The sequence below is a fragment of the Microtus pennsylvanicus genome, chromosome 10 (assembly GCF_037038515.1).
Source record: "Microtus pennsylvanicus isolate mMicPen1 chromosome 10, mMicPen1.hap1, whole genome shotgun sequence".
NCBI classification, from domain to species: domain Eukaryota; kingdom Metazoa; phylum Chordata; class Mammalia; order Rodentia; family Cricetidae; genus Microtus; species Microtus pennsylvanicus.
The window spans coordinates 104,928,673-104,949,730 of NC_134588.1; the positions used below are offsets into that span (position 1 = coordinate 104,928,673).

At 46.1% G+C, this 21,058-nt stretch overlaps 1 protein-coding gene across 3 annotated transcripts in view; it reads right to left on the reverse strand.

Moving 5' to 3' along the window:
• Tgfb2 (transforming growth factor beta 2) overlaps positions 1–9,811 on the reverse strand; it is a 79,449-nt gene extending 69,638 nt beyond the window's left edge. The window contains exon 1 of one of the 3 annotated variants that reach the window (XM_075989412.1): positions 8,877–9,811. In XM_075989412.1, coding sequence (XP_075845527.1) covers positions 8,877–9,222 — 346 coding nt within the window. In that variant the 5' untranslated portion in view covers positions 9,223–9,811. The remainder of the gene's footprint in view (positions 1–8,876) is intronic. The other 2 variants (XM_075989411.1, XM_075989413.1) reach the window with 2 other exon arrangements.
• Positions 9,812–21,058: the final 11,247 nt, after the last annotated feature.

A 21,058-nucleotide genomic window follows, 5' to 3' on the forward strand; every position in this document is an offset into this window, starting at 1 on the left:
ACGTGGTGTTTGTCAGTGTGCTGTGGGCAAGATAGGGAAAGCCACGTGAACAGAGCCAGAATCCAAGTCGTGGCATTTTTTTCTTTTTTCTTTCATGAGATTGGAAAGATCCTGCAGGATTTCCTGAAAGTAACATCACCAGATAGCAGTTCTCACATAGCTGCTCCATGACTGTGCCTTCAGATATGTGGAGTCTCCTCTGCAGGAAGAACCTGACTCCTAATTACCAGGGTGGGACGAGCCAGGAAGGCCTGAGGCAACAGAGGAGACACTCTCCCTGGGAACGGAGATGCAGGGAGCCCGCTAGAGTGAAGGAGAACAGCTGCCTGCCGAGGGTTGGAAACGCATTCAAACTATTTTCAGACGGCTTGGGCTTCACAACATCCACGGAGTATTTTCCATCTGCCTTTGGTTTCTCAAGTCATTGTGGCTAAAGAAAAATCTAAGCCAAACATTTCTAACTTATCAGGCCTAACGAATCCAAGTGCTGCTTGAGAGGACGAAGGGATGGTAACAGGGTTTGCTCGGCTCTATGAAACTCTCTCCTCTTTCTAAAAGACCTAAACTCAGTCAGTTTCCTCCTAAATAGCAGTGTTCTGGCACCAGTGAGCAGTGTTCCTAGGTTGTCCTAAGAAATCCAGGGTACAGATCCACTGAGGAACACCATACAGTACACCATTAGCCAAGACCAGAGGGCTCAGAGTAGGTGCAATACTGGCGTGGGTTCCTTTTCCTCCTCAGATCATCTGGGAGGACTCCTGAGAAGTCCCTTCCGGCCCTCTCAGCCAGCTTCCTCTTTGAGACTTTCACTCTCTAAGCTCCTTCACTGGCTGTAGTTGTACCTGACCATTCAGGGCTAGGCCAGAGGTGGTCTCTGGTGAAAGTGCATCTACCCTGCTTGACCAACACTGTCTGACCCGGCTCCTCACTCTCTCCAAATGGCTGGCTTCCTGCTCTCTGGGGGGAGTTGGGACAGGCTGCTGTGAGGAGGAGAGACCTGGCCCTAAGGTGAAGCATTTGTGGAAGCTGTCCCCATCACACTTGCTACACCCACGCTTTACAACCCTAGGAACAGCTGTTATTTTCTTCATGCTTCCACACTGAGAAACTGAGGCCCAGGCTTCAGAAGAAGTGTGCCGAGTAACAGCAAAGCCAGACTTAGGTGTCAGTGTCACAGCTCTGAAAGCCTATACCAGGAAGGACACAGTGTAAGTCAAGATATGACCCCATTTTTACAGCCCCACTTCCCTTTCTTCTCGCTGCAATGTCCTTCCAAGTATTCTCTTGGTTCTACTTACTGGGTCTGTCGAGCTCTAAAACTCAGACTCATTTTGCCTTCCCAAATCAATTAATTCCCTGCAAGCATCATAAAGTGTTTGGGAGGGGTTGCAGTACAGGTCCAAATCAAGGACTTGATAAATCATAACTTTACTATCAACCAAGTGCACAGATAAAAGTTGAACATGTTGAAGGAAAAAAAAAACCTTCCAATTTTGTGTAATCTTCAGAGATATATTTGCTTTTCTAATTCTCCACAGGACAGAGTCATCCTCAAATGGACTGACCAGTGATGTCAGGTCAAGAAAAGCCATACTAAGCTACTCATGGTGGCACATGACTATAATTCCTAGCTTGTTTGCTGGCAAGGACTTTGAAATGCCATAGAGTTGTGGCAATAAAAATGGCTACAGCAGGTACCTCAGCCATGAGGCTGGAAAGCTAAGGAATGGGCTGGATCTAGCCGTCAAAGCCACGGCTTTAGTCCTACTGATATGGATGAGCAGTAAGATAAAGAGTTCAAGGTAGCCCGGATTGCATATTCCAAGGTCTGGCCTGTAGGTTAAGACCCTATATTTACCAAACAAACAAGAGAAGTAATGGTGTTAGGGCCGTTATTATCATCAGTGAGCAAACCCTTTATGTATAGAACATATTACTGATATACTAATATCTGGATCCTCAGTTGTCAAAATGGAAATGCTAGGGTCAACTTCAGTGACTTATGAAGATGAAATGAGGCCCTTGTAAATATTTAAAGCCAGGCCTGGCACACAGAAGTGCCCGGTAAAGGTTCAGTTTCTTCTTGTCCACGTCAGTATAATTCCCTAAAAATGCAGAACCAGGAAAGGAACTTGTGCTGCCTCAGTACAGAGACACTGAGTCCTTTAATCCCTGATGTTTAAGGGGAACAGGTTTACCTCTAGGTTTCCTGGCGCAGGTCATTTTGGAGGCTTGGTCTTACTCAAGAGGTAATGTTCACTCATTGAACATTTACCGAGCAAGGACAACGTGCTAGGTTCTGTAAGAACACAGAGGATTCAGGGCATCTCAAACCCAACTAAGCAAAATAGTGAAAGGAGGCAGAAATAAGAAATTAACAGCAGGGCCAAGATCTTGGGGTGCAGAGGAGCCAATTACATGTATTCAGAAAAACCAGAGATGGTCTCTTATGGAGGAGCCATTTTCTTAAGTCTACAAGAATCTCTTCAAAAATAGTTCAAGACAGTTCACCCAGTAGAAACAACATAAACAGGTCCCGGAGACATGAAAATGTCTGGATAAAGGGCAAAAGGAAAAGGTTGACAGAATCTAGTGTTCAGGCATAGGTTTGGTCAGGGGACAGGCTGAATAGGAAGAAAGCAGAGCTGACCTCAGGTCTAGAATGCTAAGTGCTTAAAAGAGCTGAGGCCTAAAGGCCACCTGAAAAACAGCCACAGTGAACAAGGGAACTGGATTCACTGGGTGAATGATGTGGGTATGTATGCCAAGACATCCCAAGACAGCAGAAGTGGTCCCCAGGGCGTCACATCTGAATACCTCCGAGATCCATGCTAACCAGTCAAGCACTAGAATGAACAGGAGTCATCTTCCCCGTCTAGTGGGGGGTAATGCCGTGGTATCTTTTAAAGTCAATGAATAATGACCGGCTTGCAAAGGCCTACTAAATGCAGAACCTCTGTAATCTGCTGAATGAAGCAGGTGGCTCAGTGGGGAAATGAGGTCTGCCAAATCTCAAAAACACAGCAGGGTACTAGGTAGGGAGACGAATACCCATCACCTTGAAGGGCAAGGGGCAATTTGGATTGGGAGCCAGGAGTCAAGGAGGGCTTGATGTAGAGTCTGGGTCATCAAGCCAACACAGGAGGCATGGCGGTGAGACAGTAGGGTCAAACACCCACTTCTGGCTATCAGAGGTTAGAAAAGAAACAACCACCCACCCGAGGCAGCTCTAGAGTTTCTTCTAAACAAAGGGCGGAAGTAAACCTTTTGGTCTAAACAAGCCCGTCCCAGAATCCCTAACATGTTATTAAATGTAAAATAAAATACCCAGAGAACAATGAATTTCTGGGTTAACTACTATCTCTGTTTAAAATACATTAAAGAGCAGAACACAGGCACACCAGATGCTTTTAAAAATGACAACAGAAACATCTGTTTATCTCAGTCAAAGCCACATTTCGTCAGGCTGCCGGGAAACTGCCAAGTGGGTTCCTTGCTGAGGCTGAAGGACAGACTGGAAAAGCGAGGAGACGGCGGAAAGGGCTGCTCCGGGTAGGAACCTGCTTGCCGCCCACCTCACTTGGGGGCTTGTGAAGGACATGGCAGGAACAAGGGAGAACGACCTGGGCCAGAAACCTATCATTTCACCCTTCTCCCAGGCGCCTCCGCCCTGCCTTCCCGAACCTTCTAAAACTGCAGCCTGGAATGTGTTGTAATCTCTGGGCAAAGGCCCCGGAGTCACTGACCTCCTTGATTCTAACCCAGATTTGATGTGGGTTCAGCAGTGAGTCACTACCCCCTTTTTCACATCTCTGTTTCCTCTAGGAAAAACCATCTGTCATTCTTTCATATCTTCACACGGAAGGTGTCTGAGGAGGTTACATCAGCATCTTTCCAAGATGCAAACTTTCAACACCTGCACCTCCTCACCTTGACCACGGGGGGCGCTGTGGAGACCTAGAGGTGTGGTTAAGTGGACCACACCTGCTCTTTAATCTTGGGGAACTCCCTAGCCTTTTAAAACGTGGAGGTCTACTCAGGAGAGGCAACAGCCTCATGGGGCAGCAAAAACTACCTACCTGTTTCAGCTATTAACCGTGTTTTAATTTGAGGCTTCTCTCACCTAGTCCGCTCTTGAAGGAGGGGAATGCAGAGGAACTCAAGTGTAACCACAGCCAGGCTTCAGAAGGAGTGTTGGCCACAATGCAATAAAAAGCGGGAATTAAAGTCTGGTCTGCTGTGCATTAATGACATTATGGAAGCCAAGAGGTCCAAGCCAGTCTTTATTCTCCAAACCCCCCTTCCTCTCTCTGACACATAATTCATATACAAACATACACAGAGAGTCTTTCAGGAGAGACGATAAGAACACATTTCAAAGCAAAGCTACTGCTAATATTCCCCTTCGTTGGGCAGTTGGCCCAATAGACCAGCAATCTGTACACTAAAAGACAGACTCATAATTTGAATACCAAGACATGTTTCTCAAAACAATCACGTCATTGGTAGTCATTCTACATCCCACAATTTTGCCTGGAAAATTACTGGGCTACCAGAAAAACAGAATTGTTTAGTATTAAATGTTTAGCCTTCCTGTGAAAGAGTTACAAAGGATATCTAACTGTGATATTTCCAGGCTATATACTTCCATCCACTAAGAGATATAAGCCAGCATGGCTACCTACTTCCTTGGCTTGTCCAGGCTACAGATTCCACTCTTCATTAACACAGACTGAAAAATCCAAGATAATTCCTCTATTCTTTTTTCTTATGTGCTGACTGGCATATGTCCGATATTGACTGTCATTCCTAGTGAACGAGAGACCCAACCCTGTTGCTGAAGGTCAGTGAATGGGAAACTTGATTGTCTCTCATATATGAGTTTCAATATTATAGTCATACAGTATATGCCATACAAAATAGCCTAATCCATACTCTATTCTGATAATTCTCTATTTGATGATTTTATTTTAATATCTTTTGATCGTAAAGACATTCTATTTTTGCTATTGCTATTGCTTTTAAAACAGTACCCAAGCTAACCACCAGGGAGTAGTGGCTTCCCACCATGGGAAGCTGGATAATTCTCTGGTATATGATAAGGCTGCCCTCTTCATTATGATACGATGGAAGACCAGCAGCAGCACCCCACCTCCGGAGGAAGAAAGCTATTTTCAGACGTTGCCACAGCAGAAGCTTGTGGAGTAGGGAGAGGAAAGGGCAGGACCAAAGCTGCCACAGTTAGACCCATAACATGGGCCTGCTTTCTTGAGAGGACAGTAGAGAGGAGAAGCCAAGCACGTGGTGAAGTCCTGTAGTTTCAGCTCTGGGGACCATGAGGCCAGAGAGTCATGAGTTTGAGGATATCCCAGACTATATGACAAGTTTAAAGCCAGCGTGAGCTATATCATGAGACCCATATTAACAAAACAGGGCTTGGGTTATAGCTCAGGAATTGCTTCCTTGCCATAGGAAAGCCTCAAAACCAACCAACCAACAAATAAAATTAGACAAAAAAAAAAGAAAGAAAGAAAGAAAGAAAGAAAGAAAGAAAGAAAGAAAGAAAATGACTTCTTCTTTCCCCACCATGTCTCCATGGGGTTTAATATCAATTTAGATTCTTCTTAGACATAATAGAGTCACTTTTTCAGAATTTCTAAAGCCCTGCACAGGATCTTCTGAATAGCTGTACCTTGAACTTCAAAAGGAATAGTCAAAGTGTTTGACATCCACTAACTACTGCTGGGCAAGCTATCAGTAAACTCCAACACAGCTCCACTTTGAGTCTTAAACTAACAGAATGTGAAAAGATCAATATGAAGAAATGCAAAACTAATCAGATCCCTTCTTTAAATGTTGACATAGTATTATTTATACCCCATAAATACATTCTTGGCTAAAATTCATACTAGGAGCTTGGCATCTGGCCAGTTCTATTAATATCTACTTTATTTATACAGCACACTTGGCCAAGGATAATATTTAAGACAAAGTATGCCTGAGGGCATATACAATATCTCTTATATTTTCACTTTTAAATCTCCACGTTGCTAAAAATATTGAGTTTGAACTTTATAAAATGTCCCGCGAAGGGCTATCAACCATCTGTGGTGATATATAGTCACCAAGTACAATTAGGGCATATTTGTAATACTTGAGTTGAAGTCACTCCCTGAACACTAATAAGATGGTGGGGGAAAGGAAAAGAAAGAAGAAGCAGTGATCTTTCCCATGCCTTCCTCTGTGCACTTGTGGCCCTCTTCAGATTCACTGCACGGCACAGCAGGCACACGCCCTCCTTTCGGGCACCACGGCGAGAGCCCAGTCCCAAGCCGGGCAGAAAGTGCTGAGGAGGGAGAGAGGCAAAGCTGGCATGGGAGCCGCTCTGCTCGTGGCTACACTTTCAGTTTTCTTTTCTTTAAAAATACAACGGAATGATCTTCTTTCTTTCTTTCTTTCTTTCTTTCTTTCTTTCTTTCTTTCTTTCTTTCCTTCCTTCCTTCCTTCCTTTTTGGAAGCTCTCACTATATCCCAGGACTTTTCAGCCCTGGAAAGTCGTTTAACCTACTTTCTATAAAATTATCCACAGTGCCTGCACAGTTGTGTTGAATCTACTATTAATATGACATTCCACTTCTAAGTGTCTACACTGAACACAGGTTTCTTAAATCTCTATTTTTTTCTGTGAAAATATGATAGCACATGTGTGTGTATATATATATATATATATATATATATATATATATATATATATTGTGTGTGTGTGTGTGTGCGCGCGCGCGTATGCAGTTTTTAGGTTTTTATTTATTTGGAGGTTCAGGGATGGGATAAAGATGAGAATCCACACATTAATCTTAGATGATGCTCTCGAATTTTCCTGATAAACCAGGGATGTTTCTAATATGCCCATGACCGTCGTCCTGGGTTGTCCTGTCTTGGCTCACCTTCATCCATCAGACTTAAGTGCTTGCTTGGCAAGTCCTTCCACACCTATGCAATCCGGTCTTGGCAAACATCCTGGCAGCTAATCTGAGTGTTTGCATGTAAACACTGAAGGAGGAGCTATTCAGCCCCCATATAACATCCCTGACTATCAGCCCAAATATTGGTAGAATCAGCACACACATGCAGGAGAAAGCTAGCTGACTCAACCTTTCGAGCAGCCTCAGTGGTTCTGGACTAATTACAATGAACTCTCTTCCCTAGCCTGGCTGTGGCTCCACCCCAAATAAAAGCCTTACTTCCCAAGGGGGAAAACCAGGGCCAGGGCGGAGTGTAAGCGTCACCACTGTAGTGGGTTAGGACCATAATTATGATAATAAAATCATCCTGCCGGGCAGGGTTCCCTAGGTCGGTTACGCCATGAAAGAACAAGAAACGCTCCAGGATAAGAAAAGTGACCAGAGAGAGAGGGTGGTAGACACATGGGTAGACACTCAGAGGACACCAAGTACAAGACAAGGCAAGTCCAAGAGCCATGGCTCGTCAAACTAAAAATAAATATTAGAAGAGAAAAGCACCACCCTGCAATTCTAACTTCTGGGATAAGATTACCAAGATGGCTGCATTATCTATTTAGGCAAGACACCGAGGCTTCAGAGAGGCAGCCAGCGAGGATATAGGGCATGAAAAGGGGAGGAGAGAAAGGGCCGGCCAATGAAAAGTTTATGACGGGACTTGGAACACAGCCTATGGTGAAGTTTTTATTTTTTCTTTTAGGGTTTCTTCCTGGTGTTTAACCCTCTCAGGTAACCACTCAATACTGTCGCTGCTGAGATCGCAATCTCCCCCCTCCCTGTTTTAAAGAACTCTGAAATAAAAAACACATTAACAGTACTTCTTCCCTTCCCCCCAGAGTTCCACAATAAATCATTGCTACTGTATGCCAGCTGTTTTGAGGATACTGATCGCAGGGAAACAGGATAAAAAATAATTTTTTTTTAAAATCAGCTGTCTTTCCTAGATTCGATTTCAGAATGCAAAAGAGTCCCCCCTGCTTAAGAAAGTGCTGGAGCAGACGAGTTCAGGTTGAAAAAGATGCCGGAGAAGCCCCTAAGAAAACGACCTGCTCTCAGCCTAGTGAGGGCTAGCTAGAAAAACAGACCGGGAAGTGAAAGCTACTTCAGACCAGTTAGAACCGTATTTTTTATCCTTTCTGCTTTCCGCGTGAGGTCAGAAGGGGACTTGGCTACACGGTTTTGCCAGGGGAGGGGTGTGAAAACATCTACAGACAGCAACAGAAGATTTAAGGGGTTTTCGGTGCCCCCCCCAACACTCCGCGCGCGTTTGGTGTTGGTGATGCTGACATTCTTAGGGCAGTGAGAAACAATAGCAAAGACTTGGGGAACCCCCAAATATGTCAGTATGGAAAGCGGGTACCTTTGGGAAAGCTAGTTTGGAGGCACTTTTTTTTAACTCTTTGTGCACCGGTTGGAGGACACCCCCACCCCCCACCCCACGCCAACCCAGCAAAGAAAACAAGTCTATCAGGATCCCCCTAGCCTAAAGTCATAGGGAAAGCGCTTTCCTTTTGACAGAAGGGAGCTGACTCCCTAGTTTGTGGACCAGAGACTAGGGAGAAATCCAAACGCCTTAAAAAAAAAAAAAAAAAGGACTGGGGCATTTGGGGGAAAGGGATTATAGAGAGAAAAAAATAAAACAAAACGTTAAGGTGAAGTTGCAAACCTGCGGATCTCTATCCTACAACAGGAAAGGAGGTGGAAGGAGCGAAGGACAGAAAGGAAAGGGGACAACTGGGACCTGGGGACCTGGAAAGGAAAGGGCGAACGCCTGGGGCTGCTGTGGGGTCTGTGGAGCTCTGGGCCAACCTTAGACTCGGGGATGGAAAAGGCGAAAACCATGGAAACTGTACTTACTTTCGGAGGGGAAGTGGGAAGGCATGTCGATTTTATAAACCTCCTTGGCGTAGTACTCTTCGTCGCTCCGCTCGCGCTCGCAGGCGGCTGCCCTCCGGCTTGCCTTTTCCTGCAGTAAGTCCCTGGTACTGTTGTATATGGAAATCACCTCCGGGGGGACCTCGTCCGGCTCAGGATAGTCTTCCGGGGGGCTGGTGAGCTTCAGCTTGCTCAGAATCTGCCCGCGGATGGCCTCGATCCTCTTGCGCATAAACTGGTCCATGTCGAGGGTGCTGCAGGTAGACAGGCTGAGCGCTACCGGGACCAGATGCAGGAGCAAAAAGGTTCTCAGCACACAGTAGTGCATGTTTTTAAAAGGTGGAAACGTTGCTGCTGTTGTTGTTTAAAGTAAGAAAAAATATAAAAAGAAACCAATAATTCTCAGAGCGGATCAGGTAACGTTTTGTGTTTTGTTTTGTTTTGTTTTTTAATGCGAAACTTTTGCAAAGCAATCGAAAGTCAATGCCCAATAGAAAAAGGTCTCTGACTGGAATTCCTTTTAAAAAAGAAAATGCAGCGCGTTCCCAACGTGGAGATATTAATATGCGATGCTCAAGGGGAGGGGGCTTTAAGGAGTAAGAAAGGTTTGTTTTTTCCCCTGGAAGGGAGGGGGTGAGTGGCTCTGAAGTAGAAATAAACTTAAAAGGAAGAAATGGAGTTCAGTGTGTCAGGCTCGGGTGCGGAGTGGCGGATCTGAACTCGGATCCTTAGGCCAAAAGGGAAGAGTCCAGAAGGTCCGGGGGCTGGCAGGAGGCGCTCAGGGCCGCAGGGAGCGCAGAGCGGCGGCCGGGGCTGCTCCGGGCTCTAACTGAGATGTTCAAAGACCGAGCGGCTCGGCCCTGCCTTCCACACGTGTGTGGATGAGTGTGCGTGTGGATGTGCGCGCGCGTGCGTGTGCGCGCGCCGAGGGCGAGCCTGGCGAGCCGCGGGGAGGCAGATGCGCCCCGGCGCCGCTCTCTCGGGGACTCGGTGGGGGTACTGTCTGCCCCGGAGATCCGCCGAGGCCGGAGCAGGCAGCGACGATCCTGCTCCTGCGGCCGCGCTGTGGCCTACACCCGGCTGGGTCGCTCCACGTTGCAGCCGCCGCTGATGCCTGCAAAGGGGGTTAGCCTCCAGCTCCGTCCTGCAGATCCTCCTCCTCTTGCTCCAGGCGGCCACGGGGCGACAGAGATCGGTCACCTCCTTCACCCACTGTGGAACAACACCGCCTCCTGGGCGCCTTGGCTGCGGGACGCCTCGGGGACTCGCACCCTTTCCCCAGCCTCTCCTGGCTCCCCGCAAGCTTGCACTTTCTCGGTTAGGGTAAGACCGTACTTGCGACCCTAAAATAGACCTCTGCTGATACCTATTCCTCTCTGCAGCCGGGTTGCTCCAGAACGGCGGTTCCTTAAACCCTAATGCTTCTGCTCCTCATCCCTGCCGCCTGCCCTAAGGCTCAGAGCTCCCTGCTTGTTCTCTCACTCTCTCGCTCTGGCTCTCCGGCTGGCAGCTTCAGCAGCTCCGCTCCAGCAAACCTTCTGCTGCCAGCAGATAACATCACGATCCTGCCCTGAGCAGAGATTTATAAGTGCTCCCCAAACCACGTGTTTGCCTTCAACAAAGTGACGCGCTAGGATTACAGTCAGAAGTCCTCTGTTACTAAGACCACGAGCACTCGACCGTTGAGGGGGTGTGGAAAAGGGGACGACCCGTGGAGGAGGGCAACTGGCAAGGGAGATCTGCAGCAGTCACCGCGATCACTGAGGACTGTCTGTGGAGGGGCAGGCAGCTAAGCACCTCATTTCTCCACGGTGGGGCTCATTCATTCGCAGCCTCCCTGATTTTTATAAGTCTGATTACATCCTGGCCTTGTTTGTTTGTGAACTAGCAGAAGGCAGATGCACCTATGCCACCCAAAGCATGCTCTGTTTCACTGCTCTGAATAAGGGGGTCATCATCTTCGTGTGAACTCGCTTCTTGTATGGCTTTCTCCTTTCTTCCTAGACGGGCATTATCTACCGTCTTCATTCTGCCCACAGCACACACCTGGGAGACCTGGATTTTCAATGTTTGATGTCTACTGTTACATAGTGCTCCTAGCCTGGCGTTTTCTACACCAACCTGTCCAAACCAGACTGAGACCGGAATCATTCTTGCCACTGTTCCTTCTTTTCACCTTTACTCAAAGTCAACATTTCAATTTTAGCAATGACTCTGTGGCCACACTGACTAGACAGATAATTTAAACTGGAAACTGTTGATCATTCCCCCAAAGTCAAGATCTCTGTATCATTTCCTGGTTCAGTCCTTTCCAAGTTCAAAACAACCCAAACCTTTAGGGATGTATGCAGGAGATGTGTGTGGGAGGGGCTACATTATTAATAGAGGGAACTGGAGAAATAGTAATGATAGTTGGCATACATTAATACAACAATGAAGAGTATTATTTATATTCCTCAGACAAGGAGACAGAGGCCATAGGAAGTGACATCTGTTATGGCAGAGAACAGGAAGTGGTGGGCTGGACATTGCAGGGAAGGCCCATTGCCAGGTTGCCCGAGTTCTCTCTCACTATGCAATTCAAAGAAACACCAGTCCCTGAACGTCTGACAAACAGGGATTCCGAGGTCCAGTCAGTGAGTGATGCAGAATAGCTTACTGCCCTCTTACAGAACCAAGATTCCCACCGTCACCGACTATGTTCTAAGAATCCTGGGGAAAAGTTCCTCTCTTATCACCTGCCCACCCACCTTGAGCACAAAATTCCTCTACTCCACTGACCCTGTAAAACCCTGGAATGAATGGATTGTTCCAATATGCACCTAAATGATCCTGAAAACTATATAAAAACCACCATCATTGGCAGGCTTCTTTCTTCAAGGTCAGCTTCAGATGCAAACAGTTTGTCGGGGTTAGACAGCCATCTATGGCCCTGTAAACTGAAGCTGACCCGATCAAGGGCTTCTGTGTGGCTGATGGTTTCATCAGTGGGAGCCATCCTGTGAAGACAGGAGTGCGAGCTAGGGCTACAGAGGTACCGAGGGCCAATGTCATTTTGGAATGCAGTGGTTTGGGGTGTGGGAGCTAGAGCTACCTAGGGCCAATGGCACTTTGGAATGCAGTGGTTTGTTGGGGGGTGATGCCAAGATAATCTGCTGAGCACCTAGGGAGGGCCTCCCCTGAAGCCAGAGAGCATCTCACCGCATGCTGACCCTGACCAGGGGAGCAGGTGTAGGTGCATCTTCGGATGAGTGGATGCGGATAAGGGCACCGGCAGAGCAGCAGCAAGTGCCTATGTTAACATGTATGTACCTATTCACAGAGACATGAACCCTCTACCATCAATACCCACACTCTTGTCCATGGCAGTTGGCTGAGCAATTACAGCTCTAGCTCCCATAGGCCTGAGACGGGACCCCTTTCTAAGAGGCTCCTTACATTTCCCCAAAGCCCAGGAGGTGACAGACATCTTCTGGGCAGGTCAAGCATAGTGACCCAAGTCAGCAGCAGAAAAGGAACCCTTTCTGCCTCACGGCAGAACAGTTCTCAAGAGCTGTGCTGGTCACCACAAATGAATACCGTCTTAGCAGCTCTAAGGCCTCTGTATCCCCACACACAGAAAACAAAGCCACATCTATCTAGGCTGGTGTGTACTCAGGGCTCCATGGGCTGTCTGTAAGAGCACACTGTGTATAGCATTGTGACTCCCTCGGTGCTCAAAAGGACCACACGTTCCTGTCACCGTGGCTTGTGAACCTGAATTACTCAGAGGCTCTGCTCATTTCAGGCCTGTGGGAATGGGACACATGCACAAGACTATAAGGGGGAGTCGTTATACGAGACTTAGAGAGTGTTAACAACGAAGACGGAGCCTGGTGTCTGCTCATTAGACTTTAGCTGCCTTGTCTTAGCCTGTGTCCAGGAGAGCCATGGGTCACTGTCAGGCACATCTATGGTCTCCATTCTTCATCAGGAAGAAGCAAAGAATGGGTCAGGGAAGGAGTCGTATGAATCTGCTACATGGACACACACACACACACACCTTGTTTTATGGCATTTGCCCCACTGTAATTGTAGACTAAACAGCTAAAATCACACTTTTGATGGAATACAAACTTATATCAGAGTTCAGTTAGGCATTCGACATTAAAGGTTTGGCTTCTAGGCAGAGGTTGAGGGGTGAGGAAGCAGCTGTTTCAAGCCGCAGCCCTGACTACTCACTAATGGGTCTGTTATTCACCTCAGTCATGTGGAGTGCCTACAAAACAAAGCTGCTCGTGCCTGTCCTGGAGTCTGTCTCTCGTTTCGTAGCAACAGTCCGACCTGGGGGCTCTTCTCACCAAAACAAGAGGAAAAAATTATTCTGAAAGCTTTCCCAATGCCTTCTAGCATTAGAAAACAAAAACAGGCAGTGGGGGGGGGGTATATGAAGTTGCAAAACAATTTTTAAAAATTATCAAATTTTGACAATAAGTGTAAGAATAATCCTTTTCCATTGTTACCTGTAACTTTTATCTTTACAGTTATTTCTGTGTGTACATGCATGGCACACCTGTGAAGGTCAAAACATAACTCTCCTACTGTTTTATTTTCTTTCTACCACTTGGATTCTGGGAATGGAACTCAGGTCACCATGCCTTTACCCCCGCAGCCATTTTACCGCTCTATGAGTTAATCTTTGATTCCACAATTTAAAAACAATGCTTGATCTGTATTAGTCTCCTCCCCCTCAGGATCTATGTACCTCTTAATAAACAAGTTTAACTGTGGCCTAACGAGTTTTCTGTAGAAACAAAAAATAATAAAAGGAGTCAAGAGGCTCAGTCAGTAAAGTCCTCACAAACTTCAGGACTTTAGCTGGATTCCCAGCACCGACATAAAAGCTGCATACTGCAGGGTGCGTGTGTAGCATCATCATGGGGAGACAAGACAGGAGGCTTCCTGGGGCTTGCTGGCCAGCTGAGACTGTACCAGTGAGCTTCAGGTGCAGTGAACAACCCTAGGTTAAAAAATAAAATGGAGAGTGGGGGGGGGCATCATAGAAGACATCTGACACCAGCCCCTGGCCTGCACAGAGAGAGAGAGAGAGAGAGAGAGAGAGAGAGAGAGAGAGAGAGAGAGAGAGAGAGAGAGAAGAGAAAGTGTGTGTGAGGGGGAGGATACCAATAATCTATTGCTATTTTATCTAGCACCTGTAAGTTGATCTCAGTAAGAACTGATGAGCCAATGACAGGAAACACGAAAAGGCCTTAAAGAGACCTGTAGTGGAAAGAGAAATGGCTAGGTTTAAGAGGTAAAAACAAAGAAGGGAAGAGCCCAGGCAGCCTTAAAGAACTCATCAGTCTGTGCTGCCAATGCTCATGACCCAGGCCACTGTCATCGACCAGCCTGGAGATAGCTCATCAAGAGTGCAGGTACCGGGTAGCTGGGGCTGTCTCCCTCTCCAGCCTTCTCTAACATTTAACTATGCCTCTAGTTTCTTGACTCTGGTGAATCCATCCACTAAGACAGCATTTAGCAAGTGGTGTAAGCACACAATACTAATCCCGAGATGCAGGGTTGTGGTGGGAGCTGCGGGCACCCTTCCACATCACAGAGTCAGCAGCAGAATTCCCACTCTGCTTCTATTATATACCACCTGTGTGGTCCATAGAGACACTAGACAGAGCCAAGGCACTGTGGAAGATGAGCCAACTATTGGGGCCAGACAGAAATTAAAATGAAAGAAGGCACATGGCAAAGAATAGGGTTAGGGTCATCATAAGTTCATCTGGTAAAACACAAATGGGAGTGTTCTTGATTGTGTTTGTGTGTGCGCGAGTGTGCACACACATGTACATGTGCATACTGGGGGCTTGTGTGTGGAAGTCAGAGGACAGCCTCTGGTGTCATCCCTTAGGCTCCACCTACCCTTTCTGGAGACTGGGTACGTGACCGGCCTTGAACTCACTGTACAGTAGGTTAGGCTGACTGGCCAGTGAGCCCCAGGGATCCTCCTGCCTTCACATCCGCAGAGCTCAGATTATAAACATATTTACCATGAAGGACTATTTTTTTTTTTAATGTGGGCTTAAGGGGATCAAACTTAGGTCCTCTTGCTTGCAAGGCAAGAACTTTACTGACTGAGCCATCTCCACAGAGCCCACATGGAAGCATTTTCAAGATGCGTAAGTTGCAGATGAATTTGTCATCCTTCACCTCAGGGAGCTTCAGACTGTGAAATTCCAAATATGTACAATTCTACTAGCAAAATCACCAGACAATATTTCAAGCAACTCTGCCATTCTACTGCCTCACTCTGCAATTTAAAAACATGAAAATAAAGCAGAAAGCATAGGACAGCAGTAATTGCATAAAAAGAAAACCTCTTTGTGGCTTTTATGACTGGTGGAAAAACTGGTAAATGAGTGTTTTAAGAAGTAAAAGTATATGTTAATAAGTATTTGTGGAAGCATAGCTAGATAGATGGCTCTCAGAGTCCTGACCACAACTCAGTGATTACTTCAACTCAGAAAAGAAAGTTCAAGAACTTGCAGACAATGAAGTTCTAATTAATGAAATTAATCCCATATTTATCATACAAACTCAAGCATTCTGGGAAGAGGATGCAATCTGTAAATGCATCGGCGCAAGGAGGCAGGGTGTCACAAGGCTGTTCCAGATGTCCGTGAGCAGGAAGACACTCTCAAACATCCATCTGTAGGAATGGCTCTGGCTTTCACCTTTTCCGGTTACACTCCATGTCTCCAGGCCTTGTCTTTGCATAAACAGTGGATTCTCAACATCATTTCAATGTTCCATTTCAAAAATATTTGCTCTACAATTTTAGCAATTCATATCAAACTACAACATCGCTAAGGCAAAGTCTCCAAGAAGTGTGGGGCTGTAGGCAACTGATCTCCTACGTGAGAAAAAAATGAATAATTAATACAGATGAGGAGGCCAGCAAAATGCTTCAGCGGACAAAGGAGCTGGCTCTAGATGCTGGTGACCTGAGTTTAGTCCCCAAAACTCATGCAAAGGTGGAAAGGGCAGATTCTACGATGTTGTCCACATTGTCCCCTGACCTTAACACACTCACATCCTCCACCACTAATAACATAAGGAAGATGGGGGTTAGCAGGCATCTTATGAACTCAGTGTAACCATAAAAACACTTTGGAAAAGAACAATAGATAATCCTAGAAGTGAGAAACAAGGGCTGTGCCTTCCCAGTGAGGGCCGGTACAGAAGACAGAGAGTACAGTAGGGGGGGCTGGTGGGCTGGCTCAGGAGGGAACACATCTGCCACCAGACCTATGACCTGAGCTCAGTCCCCGGGACCACACAGTGCAAGGAAAGCAGCAGTTCCTGTAAGCTACTCTCTGCCCTCCACATGCTCAATTCACATAATACTAACTTTTCAGGTCGACCTTTCCTGTTTACTAAAAGTCGTTGTTCCCACAAACCGGGGACTTCTAGAAAGTTAACATCATGTACCTGAAAGAGCTGAACACAAAAAAATGTTTTGTGATCAATATTTCTACAATTTATGGTCTGTATGTCTTTTAAAAACAAAGGCATCTTTACCATTCCTAAAAACTGACAAGCTATCCATCAACTAAAGGAAGAAATCAAACAGTATGTCATGGTGACCCAAGCCTCAGTGACTCGGAAAGGACCTTACAGATGACCAGCTTTATTTGCTCCTTGGAGAAATCTGTCCTAGGCTTTCATGTTCAGTAGGCTCATTAGTGAACACACTGTTCTAGGGTCAGTCTGGCCAGCTGTAACAATTTAATCAATGCCAGTAACTCTCATGTAGAAAGCAACTCCTCAAATTGTGGGGGAAAGAAAATTCCATCAGAGGATTCCATGACAGCAGAAACTCTGCCACCTGGGGGACAGTAGTGGTATTTTACAAGTTCCAATATTAAGTTCTCAATCTACTTAATATTTTCCTCACAGCTAACTATATCGCTTGATATGAAATCATATTACTTGTCTAGTATAAATCCCTTTTAAAAACAGCACTTCTTAATCCTTTCGAGGATATTTTTGTATTACTGCACATAAAATACAAATCTCAGTTTTTAAAGTGTGGCATTTTAGAAAACACCCCTGGGTCAGGGGCTGGGGATGCGGCTCAGTTGGACTAACGCTTGTTTAGCATTTGGAAGCCCTAGGTTTGACGCCTGGAGGAGGGCAAGAAGGTTGTACTGGTGCACATGGGTCATTGTAGCATTCAAGAGACAGGCAGGAGGGTCAAAATTTCAAAGTCATCCTCCTGTTGAGACTAGCCTGGGCTACAAGAAACCCTGCTTCAAAATAAACAACAACAACAAAATCCTTGGTCAAAGCGGGACATCACGCTCGAGTCAGCTGTGATGGGCTAGATGCTAACATCCTAAGCTAAAATCTTCTTTATAACACATTACAAAAACTGCCAGACACTGTGTTAGGCAAAAGCCAACAGTCCAAGGCATCTCAGTACTAAGGTGCCAGACTGCACCCAGACAATCAAAATATAAACTTTTAATTATCAGACATGCTCACGCAAGGCACATAATGGCTTCTCCAGCAACACACTGTGCAATAAACTGACCTCAATGACCAAAACACACACTGGGGGCGACAGAACTCAAGGCTGCCACTGGCAGGGGGAACAGCATCTCTTGGTATCTGAGTGTGTCTCTCTCACACTGTCCCGCATGTTCGTGTCCCACAAGACCACTGACTTACAACACGCTCTGTTCTCTAGAACCTAATTTACTCTAAGACATTGGTAGCGGCTAGCCCAGTAGGCATCCTTTCCCCACAGGCGACATTTAAAGACGCCTGGAGGGCTGTCTTGGAACTGGAAAGTAGCAAGCCCTGTTTATACTATCTTTCTTCCTCTGTATACTTACCTATGGTTACTGGGTATAATTAGGCTCAGCATCTAATTAAAAATAATTACTAAAATACACTGCAATAAAATAAATGTGCACTCTAAAAGTAGCCCACCGTACTGCCCATCTTCTTGCAACCTCTACTATTTTCCTAAGTCAACAATTTCACCTTTTCATTTAAAGGAAGCCTTTCCACAGCTGGCCTTCGGCACCAACCGCCAGCACTCGCTATGTCTGCCATTGTTGGGGTTATTTAAATACGAGCACTGCAATTCAATGACCAACGTGGCTGCTCCTGGACTGTTAGTATACACCAAGTAGACACGGTGGACTAAAAGCTAGCTCATTTTCAGGCAGGGCAGCGACCATTCTCTCAAGCTGCTCAGAACAGCACACAGCTTAAAGCACATACGTTATTCCTGAAATTTTCCTGTTAGCATTTTTGAAACATGGTTGTCTATGGGTAAATGAAATTGCAGAGGGCACAATTACGTTGAAGAGGACAATAAACCAAGAACACAGGCGCCCACTTAAAAATCAGCTTTTACTCATCACGAGGCACAGAGAAGCAGGAAGAGAAAGGAAGGAGTCAGGCTTCCATGATCTCCTGGGGTAACTGGCCAACTTGCTGAAACGAACTCTCCTTCCTTTTTCTCACTAAGGAGGAGACAAAGTTTTTTGGTATTTCATCTATTATTAGTATTTCTCAACGTAAGGCTTATCTCTTAGACTCTGAAAAATCAGTTTTACAAAAGCTCTCACTATATTTATCTATCTCTAATATATCTGACATTTAAATTTCTCCTATTCCATCCATGACAGTTGCTGTGATATTGCTAGTATGTTTTCATGTCTTCAGTGATCATTCTAATGGGAGAAATAAGAGAATCTTCAGGTAACATTAACATCCTCAAACCACCAAATTTGCATGTGGTTTTTGATCTATGAAAAACAATCCCAGAACACAGCATTTCCTGTGAGATCTTGACCTGAAAGGGGCTTCCAAGGCGAATCAGTGGACCGCTGAGCAGCGAGTGACCATGCTGGCATCTCTGAAAATGTCCTCTGCAGATAGGTCACTGCTGTGAAGTTGGGCACTCAAGGGTCAAGGTACCCTGTGCTGCCCAGCTGCTCCTCGCATGGCTGCCCTTGTGAAGGATAACAACACACTGACCCTCTTGGACCTACGCCTTGGTTACACACTCAGAGAACCCAGCGCTATTGTCAAAGACAAATATTATTGTGCAGAGGTTATGCTTCCGCTACCCGGTATTTGGGAGAACTGCTGCGTCTGGCTGCCGACCTGCTGTTTTCGCTCACTGTTTATGTCCTTTTCATGGCGGGGTATGCTTTCTGCCTAAGACCGGTCTGGTTCCACAAAGGCAAAAGAGGCAACTGTCTAGTAGCCCGACCAACAGCTGCAAGGCCACCCACACACACACAGGGACACAGCTCTCAGCTGTCTCTCTATGACAAGCCCAGTTAGTCTTGACCCCATACAAATTTGGTGTTCCCACTTTGATGTTTATGAACTGATTGCACTAAAAATGCAGTATAATGATTCCAGGGTTAGGGAAACTGTTATTTATACAAAATGTGGTTAACACCTCATCATTTAAACCGGCTGGGCTAATAACACCCACTGTGTTGTTTTCTATTTCCCCTCAAGTCTTAACGTTTGCTCTGGCAGCAGGTCCAATGTGCACTGGGGCAGGAAGGAACTCTCAGATAGCTAAAGGAAATTTCCTAAGGAATCTGCTAAGGAGGGACGCAGACCCAGATAGAACTCTGCAACAGCGAAGCTCAACACTTAAATGACACCCAATGTCAGGGCTGGGAAGTTCCTCGGGGTGCACCAAAACCTACTCATGCATACATGGAGATAAGACTTAAAGTACAACATCTTCTTCTAAAGCTTTACTGGACAGCTCGATTACTATTAAAGTAGTACTTGTATATACGGGCTAAGTTCCATTCAAGAAAGTATGGGAGATGATGAACACAGACTTGCTTGCATGTTCCTGGCTTTTCTGCTGCTGTAATGTAACAATGCCAAGGAAACGTACAAAATGAATCTGTCTGGGCCTGTTGCTCCAGAGGGATAGGATTCCATGATGGCTGAGCGAGGGGAACAGGAAGCTCAAAGTTTACTTGAGTTGCAAGCACTAAGCAGAATGAAGCCCGAGTCCCATCCTTCCCTCAGCAAGGCCACACCTCCTAAGTCTCCCCAATCAGCACCACCAGCTGGGACCAAGTATTTAAATGCCCAGTGGCATTTGGATAATTTTTTACTCAAACGAGCACTGAATATAACGTCGAAATTCACCGCAGTTTGAACCAGATTATATATATATTGTGTAACTTCATTATCTTCAGAGTCAAGACATGCTGAGTAGCTACATGCTAAAAATATTAAGGCAAAATTAAAAATGTATTTCTTCTGTATTTCTACCCACAGTTAAAATGGTCACCAGCCACCTATCTGTGTCCGTGGCTACAACAGTGCAGAGGGCAGACATACACTGTGTCTGTCACCAGAAGGTGCTCTGCTCACTCTGCTCAGATAGAAAGGGAGAGAGGGAACCTCGGGAAACACCACACCAGAGGTTCACCCTACCTACATAAAAAGCCACCAACGGTAAACCCCAACAGGACCAAGGATTATTTAAGAACAGCTAGCGGATATTTTCCATCTGTGGAACTGTGACTCCACTGGCACTATCTTGTGTCCCAACACGCCACCATTCTAAGCACACTAGTGCTCACTGATGGCACCTCCCCTTCCTTATCTGTGCTCAGGACCCCAGCAGGGTATGTTTAACAGGGCTTCAGAAAGGCCGCCCAGTCCAGCCCTGCCTCTTCCATCAGTGAGAGGCACCTGCCCTGCTGGCCACATTGTGGACTCCTGCTTGCTTCAGGAAGGAATGGAGGGCGGGTGCAGGCATGGAGTAGTTCATCATGAAGGAGTGGGGGGACTGTAGGCATGGAGTAGATCGTCATGAAGGAATGGGGGGTGCAGGCATGGAGTAATTCACTCATGGGAGAAATGAGGGGTGCAGGCATGGAGTAGTTCACTCATGTTTCCAAAATTATTTTTTTCTGCATGCTCAAATAGTCCTTGTCTTATAAGTAGGGCTCAGATTCCTCTGCATCCTGACACCCCAGAAGTGACAAGGAGGATCATCTCTGTGGATGACGTGGGGAACGGACAAGGTGCATCCTCTGTCAGGTGGAAGAGTGATGCCAAGGAAAACAGAGCTAACGCACAGCACCAGGAGATGATAGGCACAGTTT